This window comes from Moschus berezovskii, chromosome 16 (genome assembly GCF_049115385.1).
Source record: "Moschus berezovskii isolate FMDL1 chromosome 16, NW_MosBer_1.0, whole genome shotgun sequence".
NCBI classification, from domain to species: Eukaryota; Metazoa; Chordata; class Mammalia; order Artiodactyla; family Moschidae; genus Moschus; species Moschus berezovskii.
The window spans coordinates 679,209-694,878 of NC_142475.1; the positions used below are offsets into that span (position 1 = coordinate 679,209).

Below are 15,670 nucleotides of genomic sequence, written 5' to 3' on the forward strand. Positions count from 1 at the left end.
TCCCCTGAGGGTTAGGATCAAGCTGACCTGGGTTAAGGGACACAAACGCATTTATTGTCCAACCAGATTTAAACCAGCTTGGGGTTGTTTGCTTCTGTTGCACCTCAGTTCAACTCAGTTCAGTCGCTCAGTTGTGACCGACTCTCCGCGACCCCATGAATCACAGCACGCCAGGCCTCCCTGTCCATCACCAACTCCTGGAGCTCACTCAAACTCAGGTCCATCGAGACGGTGATGCCATCCAGCCATCTCATTCTCTGTCGTCCCCTTCTCCTCCTGCCCCCAATCCTTCCCAGCATCAGGGTCTTTTCCAATGAGTCAACTCTTAGCATGAGGTGACCAGAGTATTGGAGTTTCAGCTTTAGCATCAGTCCTTCCAATGAACACCCAGGACTGATCTCCTTTACAATGGACTGGTTGGATTTCCTTGCAGTCCAAGGGACTCTCGAGAGTCTTCTCCAGCACCACAATTCAAAAGCATCAATTCTTCGGCGATCAGCTTTCTTCACAGTCCAACTCTCACATCCATAAACATGACCACGGGAAAAACCATAGCCTTGACTAGACGGACCTTGGTTGGCAAAGTAATGTCTCTGCTTTTTAATATGCTATCTAGGTTGGTCATAACTCTCCTTCCAAGGAGTAAGAATCTTGTTATGATTATACAGTGGAAGTGAGAAATAGATTTAAGGGACTAGATCTGATTGATAGAGTGCCTGATGAACTCTGGACGGAGGTTCGTGACATTGTACAGGAGACAGGGACCAAGACCATCCCCATGGAAAAGAAATGCAAAAGAGCGAAATGGCTGTCTGAGGAGGCCTTACAAATAGCTGTAAAAAGAAGAGAGGCGAAAAGCAAAGGAAAAAAGGAAAGATATAAGCATCTGAATGCAGAGTTCCAAAGAATAGCAAGGAGAGATAAGAAAGCCTTCCTCAGTGATCAATGCAAAGAAATAGAGGAAAACAACAGAATAGGAAAAACAAGAGACCTCTTCAAGAAAATTAGAGATTCCAAGGGAACATTTCATGCAAATATGGGCTCGATAAAGGACAGAAATGGTATGGACCTAACGGAAGCAGAAGATATTAAGAAGAGGTGGCAGGAATACACAGAAGAACTGTACAAAAAAGATCTTAATGACCAACATAGTCACGATAATGTGATCACTGACCTAGTGCCAGACATCTTGGAATGTGAAGTCAAGTGGGCCTTAGAAAGCATCACTACGAACAAAGCTAGTGGAGGTGATGGAATTCCAGTTGAGCTATTTCAAGTCTTGAAAGATGATGCTGTGAAAGTGCTGCACTCAATATGCCAGCAGATTTGGAAAACTCAGCAGTGGCCACAGGACTGGAAGAGGTCAGTCTTCATTCCAATCCCAAAGAAAGGCAATGCCAAAGAATGCTCAAACTACCGCACAATTGCACTCATCTCACACGCTAGTAAAGTCATGCTCAAAATTCTCCAAGCCAGGCTTCAGCAGTATGTAAACCGTGAACTCCCAGATGTTCAAGCAGGTTTTAGAAAAGGCAGAGGCACCAGAGATCAAATTGCCAACATCTGCTGGATCATGGAGAAAGCAAGAGAGTTTCAGAAAAACATCTATTTCTGCTTCATTGACTATACCAAAGCCTTTGACTGTGTGGATCACAATAAACTGTGGAACATTCTGAAAGAGATGGGAATACCAGACCACCTGACCTGCCTCTTGAGAAACCTGTATGCAGGTCAGGAAGCAACAGTCAGAACTGGACATGGAACAACAGACTGGTTCCAAATAGGAAAAGGTGTACGTCAAGGTTGTATATTGTCACCTTGCTTATTTAACTTATATGCAGAGTACATCATGAGGAATGCTGGGCTGGAAGAAGCACAAGCTGGAATCAAGATTGCTGGGAGAAATATCAATAACCTCAGATATGCAGATGACACTACCCTTATGGCAGAAAGTGAAGAGGAACTCAAAAGCCTCTTGATGAAAGTGAAAGAGGAGAGTGAAAAGGTTGGCTTGAAGCTCAACATTCAGAAAACAAAGATCATGGCATCTGGTCCCATCACTTCATGGGAAATAGATGGAAAAACAGTGGAAACAGTGTCAGACTTTGTTTTTTTGGGCTCCAAAATCACTGCAGATGCTGATTGCAGCCATGAAATTAAAAGACGCTTGCTCCTTGGAAGGAAAGTTATGACCAACCTTGATAGTATATTAAAAAGCAGAGACATTACTTTGCCAACCAAGGTCCGTCTAGTCAAGGCAATGGTTTTTCCCGTGGTCATGTATGGATGTGAGAGTTGGACTGTGAAGAAGGCTGATCGCCGAAGAATCGATGCTTTTGAACTGTGGTGTTGGAGAAGACTCTTGAGAGTCCCTTATACTGCAAGGAGATCCAACCAGTCCATTCTAAAGGAGATCAATCCTGGATGTTCATTGGAGGGACTGATGCTAAAGCTGAAACTCTAATACTTTGGCCACCTCATGCGACGAGTTGACTCACTGGAAAAGACTCTGATGCTGGGAAAGGTTGGGGGCGGGAGGAGAAGGGGACGACGGAGAATGAGATGGCTGGATGCCATCACCGACTCTGTGGACATGAGTTTGAGTGTACTCCGGGAGTTGGTGATGGACAGGGAGGCCTGGCGTGCTGTGATTCATGGGGTCGCGGAGAGTCGGACACGACTGAGCGACTGAACTGAACTGAACTGAACTGAATTTCATGGCTGCAATCAGCATCTGGAGTGATTTTGGAGCCCAAAACAATAAAGTCTGACACTGTTTCCACTGTTTCCCCATCTATTTGCCATGAAGTGATGGGACCAGATGCCATGATCTTTGTTTTCTGAATGTTGAGCTTCAAGCCAACCTTTTCACTCTCCTCTTTCACTTTCATCAAGAGGCCTTTGAGTTCCTCTTCACTTTCTGCCATAAGGGTGGTGTCATCTGCATATCTGAGGTTATTGATATTTCTCCCAGCAATCTTGATTCCAGCTTGTGCTTCATCCAGCCCAACGTTTCTCATGATATATTCTGCATATAAGTTAAATAAGCAGGGTGACAGATTACAGCCTTGACATACTCCTTTTCCTATTTGGAACCAATCTGTTGTTCCATGTCCAGTTCTAACTGTTGCTTCCTGATCTGCATACAGGTTTCTCAAGAGGCAGGTCAGGTGGTCTTGGATTCCCATCTCTTTCAGAATTTTCCACAGTTTATTGTGATCCACACAGTCAAAGGCTTTGGCATCATCAATAAAGCAGCAATAGATGTTTTTCTGGAACTCTCTTGCTTTTCAATGATCCAGGGGATGTTGGCAATTTGATCTCTTGTTCCTCTGCCTTTTCTGAAACCAGCTTGAACATCTGGAAGTTCACAGTTCACGTATTGCTGAAGCCTGGCTTGGAGAATTTTCAGCATGACTTTACTAGCGTGTGAGATGAGTGCAATTGTGCGGTAGTTTGAGCATTCTTTGGCATTGCCTTTCTTTGGGATTAGAATGAAAACTGACCTTTTCCAGTCCTGTGGCCACTGCTGAGTTTTCCAAATTTGCTGGCTTATTGAGTGCAGCACTTTCACAGCGTCATCTTTTAGGATTTGAAATAGCTCAACCGGAATTCCATCACCTCCACTAGCTTTGTTCCTAGTGATGCTTCCTAAGGCCCACTTGACTTTGCATTCCAGGATGTCTCTCTCCAGGTGAGTGATCGCACCATCATGATTATCTGGGTCGTGAAGATCTTTTTTGTACAGTTCTTCTGTTTATTCTTGCCACCTCTTCTTAATATCTCCTGCTTCTGTTAGGTCCATACCATTTCTGTCCTTTATCGAGCCCATATTTGCATGAAATGTTCCCTTGGAATCTCTAATTTTCTTGAAGAGATCTCTTGTTTTTCCTCTTCTGTTGTTTTCCTCTATTTCTTTGCATTGATCGCTGAGGAAGGCTTTCTTATCTCTCCTTGCTATTCTTTGGAACTCTGCATTCAGATGCTTGTATCTTTCCTTTTCTCCTTTGCTTTTCACTTCTCTTCTTTTCACAGCTATTTGTAAGGCCTCCTCAGACAGCCATTTTGCTTTTTTGCATTTCTTTTCCATGGGGATGGTCTTGGTCCCTGTCTCCTGTACAATGTCACGAACCTCCGTCCAGAGTTCATCAGGCACTCTATCTATCAGATCTAGTCCCTTAAATCTATTTCTCACTTCCACTGTAAGGAATTTGCTTTAGGTCATATCTGAGTGGTCTAGTGGTTTTCCCTACTTTCTTCAATTTAAGTCTGAATTTGGCAATAAGGAGTTCATGATCTGAGCCACAGTCAGCTCCTGGTTTTGTTTTTGCTAACTGTATAGAGCTTCTCCATCTTTGGCTGCAAAGAATATAATCAATCTGATTTTGGTGTTGACCATCTGGTGATGTCCATGTGTAGGGTCTTCTCTTGTGTTGTTGGAAGAGGGTGTTTGCTATGACCAGTGCGTTCTCTTGGCAAAACTCTGTTAGCCTTTGCCCTGCTTCATTTCGTGCTCCAAGGCCAAATTTGCCTGTTATTCCAGGTGTTTCTTGACTTCCTACTTTTGCATTCCAGTCCCCTATAATGAAAAGGACATCTTTTTGGGGTGTTAGTTCTAAAAGGTCTTGTAGGTCTTCATAGAACTGTTCAACTTCAGTTTCTTCAGCATTATTGGTCGGGGCATAGACTTGGATTACCATGATATTGAATGGTTTGCCTTGGAAACGAACAGAGATCATTCTGTCATTTTTGAGATTGTATCCAAGTACTGCATTTCGGACTCTTTTGTTGACCATGATGGCTACTCCATTTCTTCTAAGGGATTCCTGCCCACAGTAGTAGATATAATGGTCATCTGAGTTAAATTCACCCATTCCAGTCAATTTTAGTTTGCTGATTCCTAAAATGTCAACATTCACTCTTGCCATCTCCTGTTTGACCACTTCCAATTTGCCTTGATTCATGGACCTAACATTCCAGGTTCCTATGCAATATTGTTCTTTACAGCATCGGACCTTGCTTCTATCACCAGTCCCATCCACAACTGGGTGTTGTTTTTGCTTTGGCTCCATCTCTTCACTCTTTCTGGAGTTATTTCTCCACTGATCTCCAGTAGCATATTGGGCCCCTACCGACCTGGGGAGTTCATCTTTCAGTGTTCTATCTTTTTGCCTTTTCATACAGTTCATGGGGTTCTCAAGGAAAGAATACTATCTAATTAATTTAATTATAATTTATGTATAATTATATTATAAATACATTGTATAGATTATATAATAAACAAAAATATAATTGATATTAATAAAACAATTGATAATAGTTAAAATTAATTAATATCAATCATTTAATTAACATATTTAATGTTTAACATATTAACATGGTATTAACATGGTTTAATGGTATTGTTTATTATATAAGTAAGTTATTTTATAATTATTAGTTTTTTATAGCTAATTATAATAGTTATTATTATAACTAGTAATTAAATAATTTGTTTCATTCACTGAGCTTTCATTTACACCACTGTTCAGTTATGTGTTAGTATGTGTTTTAAGGCGAAATTCTGTCTTTCTCATACAACTTAGGGAAGAAAAACCTATTCCCATCTTCACTAACCCTTGACTTTGTCCAGACTTATATTTTTTGCTCAGGAGAGAGGCCTAATTAATAGACATCATTGTACCCAACCCCTGAAAAGATGCATTAACTTGGCCAAATACAGAATAACAAACAATGTAAGTATATATAAGCGTAAGCGTAGCTGCAGATCATTCCCTGTTGGAACCATTTGTCTTCAGCCCTGATATACACACAGTCTGATCTTAATCTTTATCCTAGGAGAGTCTCTGTTTTCCTCACAGATTCCCCAAGAGTCTAATACTGAAAACACATTTTGATCACAAGAGATGCTGTCCATTTAAACTCAAAAATAAGCCAGAAGGATGCCTGGGCAGTCATCCTGATGGGCTGTGGCCACATACTCACAGGCGGTCCGAGGGCACCTTGGGGTCCCATGCTTCCTGTGACCCCGGGGACTCCAGGGGCTCCGGGAATGCCCTAGTAGACAGGAAGATGAACAAAGGTAAAGACGGACGTTCCCAACAAAACAGATCTCCAGAAGGAGGAGCAAACACACACCCCTCTCCCCCTTCCTAAAGCCGACTTCAGGACTCACTGCTTATTCCTGTGTCCAACTACCACAACATTAAGGAAGACTCTTTTTGCAAAAGTCTCCACTGTGTTGGTTAGACGTAGTTCTTTCCAGTTCAAGCCTTACCTGTGTCTAGTAAAAAAAAAATCAATGCAGGTGATCTTATGGCAAAGTGGCTCAGAGGTGGAATAATCAAGCCCCCTGGACACATTCCTTTTAGAGGATGCTTAGGAAGAGTGCTGCACCAGAGGCTGAGCCATCGCACTACAGCAAAGGTGGCTGCAAAGGGAAGGCCTGCAGCAGAGAAGCTCTCACAAGACGTGAATGGCGTTAGAGCAGCACCACGTCCCAGCAGTTCCTGGAAATACTTACAATTGGCCCTGGTGGACCTGGAGGGCCGGATGATCCGTCCTTTCCAGGAAAGCCCTGGGGGAAGAAAAACATGGCCTGTCAACTCTGCAGCTGCTTTATACGGCTTTCAGAAAAGGTGCATTTAATCCCATTTCATATTTGGGGCAGCAAGTCCTGTCATTTGCTCCAAACTTCCAAGGATTCACTGCTTTTAAAGACTTCATGGGAATTGTTCTTGGCAAAGACTTTTGTGTCTGTTGGCTCTATAAAATCGCCCAGTATAAGAATGTTAGGTGTAAGAAATGCCACTTATAAACTTACACAGGAACTTATTTTCAGAAAGTGTTTTCTTTTATTATTATTATTAAATTAAACCTAACTAGTGAGAAGGGGGATGAATTCTGGTCATTAATGACCAGACACAAAGATGAATTAGTGTCTTTCAGGACCTAAGAGATTTGGGGGCAGGGAATCCCTATCACAGGAATCTAATAGCGTACTACATATTAGGAGTCCTACAGTATCGCGCTCCCTTTTAGCTCAGATAGTAAAGAATCTGCCTGCAATGCTGGAGACCCAGGTTAGATCCTGGGTCAAGAAGATCCTCTGGAGAAGGGAATGCAACCCACTCCATTATTCTTGCCTAGAGAATTCCATGGACAGAGGAGCCTTGCAGGTCCATGGGGTTGCAAAGAGTTGGACACAACTGAGCAACTAACACACACATGCGCGCACCCACGCACACACACACATACACACCCGCATACACACTACATATCTGTAACTCTGAAGCTCTTCAAGGACTGCCTGGGGGTGGATCGGGGGTCTTCCTGTGGCAGTGATACAGTTTTGACTGCTGGGCAAGTTTGCTGAATGCAAGTCAACATGAATCCACCTTTGCTTCTCATTACATGATGGAACAGTTAAAGGCAGAAAGCCAATGATGCTCTTTAAAAATTATCTTCTCCAATCACTGAATGTGTGTGTGTTATTTTTATGTGAATGTTAAAAAAAACAGAACATCTGGAGCGACCTACTATCAGATCGCTGTAGTTCTTAGCCTTGGGTGTGGGTCTTTCCAGTGTGATTAAAACCATGAGAGAGGATCTTTGATCTGAGTTTTATAATATATTCATCAAGTTGTGTTCAAGACATTATCTTCTACTACGTGGAGAAATGGACTTCTCCTCTTGGGATTTGTCCCCTCCTAGAATAATGCATTCTCATGCTAAGTCACTTCAGTCCTGTCCAACTCTTTACGACCTTATGGACTGTAGCCCACCAGGCTCCTCTGTCCATAGGATTCTCCAGGCAACTACTGGAGCAAGTTGCCATGCTGTTCTCCAGAGGATCTTCCTGACCCAGGGATTGAACCTGGGTCTCTTAGTCTCCTGCACTGGGCAGGCAGGCTCTTCACCTGTAGCGCCACCTGGGAATCCATTCTCATCTCAAATCAGTTCAAACCAACATCCAGCAGCTTCCGTGCTGCCTCTGCCAAACCCTTTCTGAAACGCGTGCCACTTTGCAGTGAACCTTCTTTCCCATTCTTCCTGCACGTGAAGACCCTTCCCCTTAGTGGTCCCTCTCACACTCTCTCCTTATCTCCAAGAATCAGATAAAAGAGGGTAAAGATGAGGCTGGACAAAACGAAATGGTGTGAGTTGGGAGAAAGGTATGAAATGGGACGGATACGTGTGTAGGAAAAGCGATGAGATGTCTGTGGGCCCTTTCATCCCATTCCCAGGTTCAAATACGAGCAAGTCTCAAAGCCAGATAAGGCAGAGGCTCCAGAGCCCACCGAGCCTTGTGGTTTGCCTTTCCTGCCTGAGCACACTGTGAGCTTCCATCTTCCAGCCTCCTGAATTCTTCCAGAAATTCAGCAATTCCGTGGGAACCTGAGGCTGAGCTCTGGCCAGTGGAGAGGGGCCAGTTCCAGCTCTGGCCCATAAGAACTTCTGGGGGGTAATCCTCCACCTTCTTTTCCCTTCTGTAACAGCGTCAGGGCCCACGTGCTGAGGATCAGTGTCTCACGATGGCAAGACCCTGAGTCCCTGAATGACTGTCCAGAGCAGAGACCAAACCTCCCCCAACTCCCCTACCCACTCTGTGGGCAGTGCTGGGCTGGGGCCAACAGCGGACTTCATTTCGTTTATTATTGTTTACTGGTTTACACCGCTGAGGCTTTCGGGCTTCTGTTACGACAGTACCCTGCACTATCGAGGGTATAGTAATACTCGAGCTGGTGGGTTCTTCCCTGCTGCTTCTATTCAACTATCGAGGGTATCCTAACACTCAAGCTGGTGGGTTCTTCCCTGCTGCTTCTATTCAGTCTCTTCAGTTACTCATCCAAAAACATCATTAAGTCAGAAAGCTGCAGGGACAGGCCCTGACATAGATTAAATCACACAGACACACACACACATCCTTCCGTGGATCTGCTAGCCAAACAACAGATATTAATACTGACATAGGTGGAAAGATATTGCTTTACGTGGAGTTTAAATACAGCGTATCCAGGAAGAGGGTATAAAAAATCAGAACATATAAGAGAAAAACAGAATCTTATAACTCCTCAAGTCCAACTGCTTCATGTTATAAGTGAGAAAATTGGGACCAAAAGAGATTAGGAGCCTTTACCATTAAAAACAGTTTTTTAAATCTACTATTATTTCCTATATGAAGTTCACATAACAAAAGCAGGGACTCTGAGGACATACTCAGTAATTTAAGAAGGCATTTTGAAAAGAACTTAGTTTGCTTCCTGCCTTAAAACTCTCCCAGCTCTGGAGGGGAAGCGAACACACACCCATGTGTAAGGCCGCCCGTGACACGTGGCCAACACCACTGCCCAGCAGTCAGGAGTGCAGCACGGCTGCAGGCAGCTTCCTGGACTCTTTTCCAGGCTGTGTCCAGACAGACAAGAATCTCAGAAACAAGCAAGGGCAGTGTTATACAGAGGGAGCAAGCCAAGGCGTATTTTCTGAAGAGCAAGCTGCACTATTCCAGGGAAGGTCTGCAGGAAACAGCTCCTCGGCTCCTCCCTCCCGATCACGGAGAAGGAGCTCGCAAAGCAACGCTCCATCAGGACTCTGCTCCAGTGGATCACGGGAAGGATGCTGCGAGAACAGTGTTAAATTCGCTCCATTTACAGACACCTGGAGCATATCACGTGGAAGGAGAGAGGACGGAATGTCAGGTAGAACTAAATGGCCGAGGGGCTGTTGCTCCCGTGCGGTCGAATCCAAAGAGACTGCGTGTCTGTTCACTCTGCGTTCTCAGGGTGCCCAGCCTCCAGGAGCTCGTGCCTGATGATCTAAGATGGAGCTGATGTAACAACAGAAATAAACTGCACACTAAGTCATGAGCTTGAATCATCCCCAAACCACCCCCCACCACTGGTCCACGGAAAAACTGTCTTCCACAAAGCTGGTCCCTGGTGCCAAAAAGGTTGGGGACCACTGATCTTCCTAAAGGGCATCCTCGGAAGCTGTTGGTGTTCAGTCGCTCAGTCGTGTCCGACTCTTTGCGACCCCATGGACTGCAGCACGCCACGCCTCCCTGTCCATCACCAACTCCCAGAGGTTGCTCAAACTCATGTCCATTGAGTTGGTAATGCCATCCAGCCATCCCATCGGAAACTGAGATTTCTTTTTTTTCTGCTTTGAGGGAAGAAATTATGTCTTATTCACTGTTCTATTCTTAATACCTCCCTAGCACATGGCTGGCACCAAACACATACTAAAAAAAATTAAAGTGGAATAAAAATGAGACTCTTAGAAGAAGTGCTCTGATAATCATGTTGAATAAATATTAATTGCAGGTATAATTAGCCCAGAAATGCATGGGGGTGGGGGGGATGCCAATCATTTCCAGCTTTGCTCTTGAACCCACACAAGTCTGGAGGAAGGGGGTCGGGAGTTCTCCAGCCTCAGAAACTGAAACTGCATTTCAGTGACTATCTGAGGGGTGGTTTCCTAGAAGCACACTGGGCTTTTGTGCCTTTGATTTACAGAGGGAGGGCGCTTCCCTGGTGGTGCAGTCACCTGCAGGGACACGGGCTCGATCCCCAGTCAGGGCAGGTTCCACGCTCCGTGGGGCAACTAACCCTGAGTGACACCACAACGGAGACCGTGCTCTGGAGCCTGAGCAGCCCGCTCGCCACACCTGGAGCCCGAGCAGCCCGCTCGCCACACCTGGAGCCCGAGCACCATGGCCCGAGCAGCCCGCTCACCACACCTGGAGCCCGAGCAGCCCGCTCGCCACACCTGGAGCCCGAGCACCATGGCCCGAGCAGCCCGCTCACCACACCTGGAGCCCGAGCAGCCCGCTTGCCACACCTGGAGCCCGAGCACCATGGCCCGAGCAGCCCGCTCACCACACCTGGAGCCCGAGCAGCACGGCCCGAGCAGCCCGCTCGCCACACCTGGAGCCAGCGCCCACGGCCACGAGGGCCCCGTGCGGCCAGACAGGAATGAAGATGCAGTTTAAGATGCTTGACAGAGGGAGCTCTCTGAGGAGAAACCTTTCGGGTAGAGAGGGAGGCAGGAGAGGGCAGGCACAGAGGGCAGGTCAGGACTGGTTTGGCTGGGGTCTGCTCTCAGCGTGAGTGGCACCTCAGGGTGAGCCCAGCACGAGGCTTTACACACTCACACCAGTCAGTCATCAACTGGGTTTCCAGGCGGCTCTAGGATAAAGAACCCGCCTGCCAACGCAGGAGACATAAGAGTCGTGGGCTCGATTCCTGGGCAGGAAGATCCCCTGGAGGAGGGCATGGCAACCCACTGCAGTGTTCTTGCCTGGAGAATTCCATGGACAGAGGAGCCTGGTGGGCTGCAGTCCGTGGGCTTGCAAAGTCAGACACGACTGAGAGACTTAGCACGCACACATGCATGGAGCCGAGGTGGCCTTTCCAAGGGCAGTTCTCTGCAGCAGAGGTACCCGAGCTGTTAGCGGCAGGGCATGGAGGGCACGGGCCGGGGCCCAGGAACACCCATTCAGTGTGTTTTACTCTAGCACTTTCTTTTACGTTGTTGTTGGAGGACAGTTGCTTTACAATGCTCTGTTAGTTTCTGCTGTGCAGCAAGATGAATCAGCTGTGTGTGGGTGGGTGCGTGTGTGTGCACGTGCGTGTGTGTGCATGTGTGCGCACATGTGTGTGTGTCTGTGTAAAGCCCCTCTTGGATTTCCTTCCCACTTAGGTCTCCACAGACCATTGAGTAGGATTCCAGCTGCTGTATGGTAGGTTTTCATGCGTTATCTATTTATACAGAGTATATATAGTTCACTCTAACACTTTCATTCATGGATTTTCGTGAACAAATGCACATTTTTAGAAATAACAGTTTAACAGTAAAGGCATTCTTAAGGGTACTATGAGTTTCCTGTTTCCCTCATTCCAAATCAAAATTTACTTGCTATACCTGGTTATAATTAAAAACACATTAGGGGGACTTCCCTGGTGGTCCAGTGGCTACGACTCTGAGCTCCCAACGCAAAGGGGCCTGGGTTCAGTCCCTGGTCAGGGAACTAGATCCCACTGTCTCAGTCACAGCCAAGTAAATAAATATTCAAAAAAAAAGATGGTACGTTTTATATTATTTCAGAAACTTAATCAAAGCCATTTCCCTCCCCCCAAATTTCTAACTGCAAAAAAGTTCATATTTTCCTCACATGCTGTGGCTGCTGCTGCCAAGTCACTTCAGTCGTGTCCGACTCTGTGTGACCCCACAGACGGCAGCCCACCAGGCTCCCCCGTCCCTGGGATTCTCCAGGCAGGAACACTGGAGTGGGTTGCCATTTCCTTCTCCGGTTTCCTCACATAGCTTTATGTTTTAACAGTCACACTTTAAACTCATCTCTGAAACATCTTTTTCACTTGTCAGCCTCGCGTTTGTCACATTAAACCATAGTTGCGGGATTACTGTGTGCTGGGCATTTTGCTAGTTTTTGGATAGTCAACGATGAACAAGACAGTCTGTGTTCAAGGAGGTGATGGTTTTGAGAAAAGTCAACGATTGAACGTAAACAGCAACGAACCTCGATGTGGGGACTAGAGGGTTCCACAGGAACATGCAGAAGGGTGTCCAGTTGTGGCGCGGGGGTCTGGGGAGGGCTTCCCAGAAGAGGGGTTCAGGTCAAGGGCCCCAGGAGGCTGGGCCACCCTCCCCGGCCAGGGGCCACTCAGCTCAGGCCGGCTCCGGGGCCTCTCCTCGCCCTTCTCCCGGGTGAGAAGTGACGGCAGCAGCTCTTCACATCAAAGCAATAAAGTTGGTGAAAAGGAAAGCCATGTGAAATGTCTGCACTTTGCAAACATCTCCAGATCTAGAAACGCTTCATTTCACGCCAGGAAGCCCGTCTCCGTACCTGTGTGTTTGTGGGTGAAGCACCCTCATAAAAGGCAGAAGCCTTTAATTAAGCAATGAAGAATGAATCATAGGGGATAGGAGATTAAATGATAAGCATAGTGTGAGAATTCACTTGAACTGACACATGCTTTTTCTAAGTACATAAAATCAGCCACCTACAAACAGGGGCGCCACCTACAAACAGGGGCGCTTAATAACGTGAGCAGCTACCATCATGTCTCCTTTTTGAGAGTCCCACCTCAATATTAATATGCAACCACAACACACATTAAAAATAATTTTTGCTATAAAAACTTGAAAGGTTTTTTATAGTTTGTTTTTGAAAACATTTGGCTCTGAGCAGCTTATTAAGTTATGGTTGGCCATGATTTATCAGCAAAAGGAAATCTATTGCAAAATATGTTTTCAAAATCACTGATATTTGAATAAATACCAAATTTAACTATGGCTGAAATTAGCAAAGTGCAATGTTTTATACACATATAACTAATTTATTAATTTTAATTTTTTCAGTTTTCTTTTCCACACTCTAGAGCAAACACATATGCTTTTTTTCAGGTGGCAAGAATTTTTTTGTAGGCTCTTAAACAGTTTGCACTTCCAAGGTACTCTGTCCACAGCATCTGACAGATGAAACGGATGTGCCCAAAGCATGTTGTAACTAAAGTTAAAGCCAGAGGCTAGAATATTCATGTTTATGTAGTTATCAGAGAGGGGCTTCCCTCGTGGTTCAGCAGTAAAGCATCTGCCTGCCAAGCAGGAGACGGGTTTCGATCTCTGGTCTGGGAAGAGTCCCCAGAGAAGGAAATGGCAACCCACTCCAGTGTTCTTGCCTGGGAAATCCCACTGACAGGGGAGCCTGGTGGGCCACAGGTCATGGGTTCGCCAAAGAGTCGGACACATAGCGACTGAACAACAGCAGCAGCTATCAGAAACGGCCCTCAGGACAGTGACTCGGGTACGACAGTCACTCTCCACACCCTCTTTGAAACCGCGATGGTGGACCACTGACACGAACTGTGATTGGCTAGAACAGGGCCAAGCAGGTCCTTTGACAAACACCCCCTCAGGTACCGTGGGGCCTGTGAGCCACTGGCATCTGACATGTTTGCTGAACCGGAATAAACTCGAGCCATGAGGACTGAAGAAACCGCTGCACAGTTTCAACCCTGAGAGCACTGGCACGGGGCCAGGAGGCGGTCGGCCACACGAAACAGGCTGCTACTGGCAGCAGAGGCTTCAGACCACCCACCAGATAAGGGGCCAAGGAGCAAAAAGCCACGGACCCTTAAACACTGGCCAGGTCAGAGACTGAGAGCAGCCCTGAGCCCTAAGCGTGCTTCCACGTGGGGTGACGCTGGGGAATTTTCACATACATGCAGACACAAACATATACATATGTATGTTATACAGGTACACAATACACTATTTTTAAAATGTACAAATTTATATATGTATGACATGTAAAATTTAAATGTTATATATAGATATATAAACATGTATAGTTTTAGTAACCTGCAGTGGTGATTCCAGTGAATGAAAACAAAAGCAATATTCAACCCAAGAAATTACTCTGAAGTGCAAAAGGTTTAACATACTGTATTATCCAGTGATTCTGAAACCTCGCTGTTTATTAGAATCATTAGTCATTTTTAAACTATACACTCCTCGGTCACACCCAAGACCGACGGTATCTGCACCTCTGAGTCTAAAGCTCAGGAATGTGCATATTGACAAAACAAAGAAAACACAGAACAAAGCCTGACCACTTATGTTGTGGGACTGCTCGTTCTCAAACATACAAATGTCTGCCTTGGCCCCAAAGGACAGCGTTGGAATCACAGTGCAAGACAGACATCATTCGGACGCTGTCTCCTAGCAGAGCATCTTTAAAGCCAGTAATAGCAAGAAACTGATTCACTAAGTAACGATTCTCTCCTCAAATGGGCCGCTATCCGAGTAAGAGTGACACGTGATCAGAGAAGCATCGTCTTCATGTGCGAACTCTGTTTCTCCTTCATCAAGAAAGTAACCCTTCTGCCCCCAAAACGCGGGTGAGACGTCTTCGGTGATGGAGTCCTGCTTGTTAATATCTTTACTGGAAACGTTGCCCATATTAACAAAACCCACTTTAACCTTTAATACAATCTTGTGGAAAAAGAATGCAGGGTTGGAGCCTGCGAGTGGGTTAGAAGCCTGGCTGCGATGCTCACTAGCTGGGTGGCATGGTTTGTTTGCCTTACTTCGAGTTTCCGAGCTTCAGATTCTGTGTCTATAACAGGGTAACAGTGGCCAGCATTTGTGGTTACTGTGAGGACTGGAGAACACAGCATTTGTGGGGCACTGCACTCAGCCGATAATCAATAACAGTGACTGCTGCTCGTCTTATTAAAATAATCTGCTAAGTCCCAGCTGCGTAGACTGCCATCACTGTGGTTGACTGGAGAATGTTTTTCTGGGATTTTATAAAACCTGTCTAGACCCGCGGAAAAGAAGATCAACTCCTCCCTCCACTAGCTTTGTGCTGGTTTTTTGTATCTCCTCTTCTGGAGGAGGAAGATACTCAAGGGGGTAATTATCATGAATCTTACTAGCATTTAACAAAATATCCCTTAGATGAATCTCTCATCAGAGCTTGACATTTATGATAGGAATTATATCCAGATTGCTGACTCCAGTTCAGTTCTTCAAGGATATTTTAAGCAAGCACAACTCGCTTTGATGAAGTGGGATATTCATCACAAATACAGCCTTTGTGGAGTCGCTGAGTCGGATCCGACTCTTTGCAACTCCATGAGGATCG

General features: G+C 45.6%; 1 protein-coding gene across 3 annotated transcripts in view; it reads right to left on the minus strand.

Annotated features, from left to right (window-relative positions):
• COL14A1 (collagen type XIV alpha 1 chain) overlaps positions 1-15,670 on the minus strand; it is a 228,547-nt gene that overhangs the window by 41,099 nt on the left and 171,778 nt on the right. For all 3 annotated transcript variants that reach the window (XM_055431577.2, XM_055431576.2, XM_055431578.2), the window contains exons 41-42: positions 6,524-6,577; positions 5,986-6,057 (exon numbers count right to left, since the gene is read on the minus strand). In XM_055431577.2, the coding sequence (XP_055287552.2) occupies positions 5,986-6,057; positions 6,524-6,577 (126 nt within the window). The remainder of the gene's footprint in view (positions 1-5,985; positions 6,058-6,523; positions 6,578-15,670) is intronic.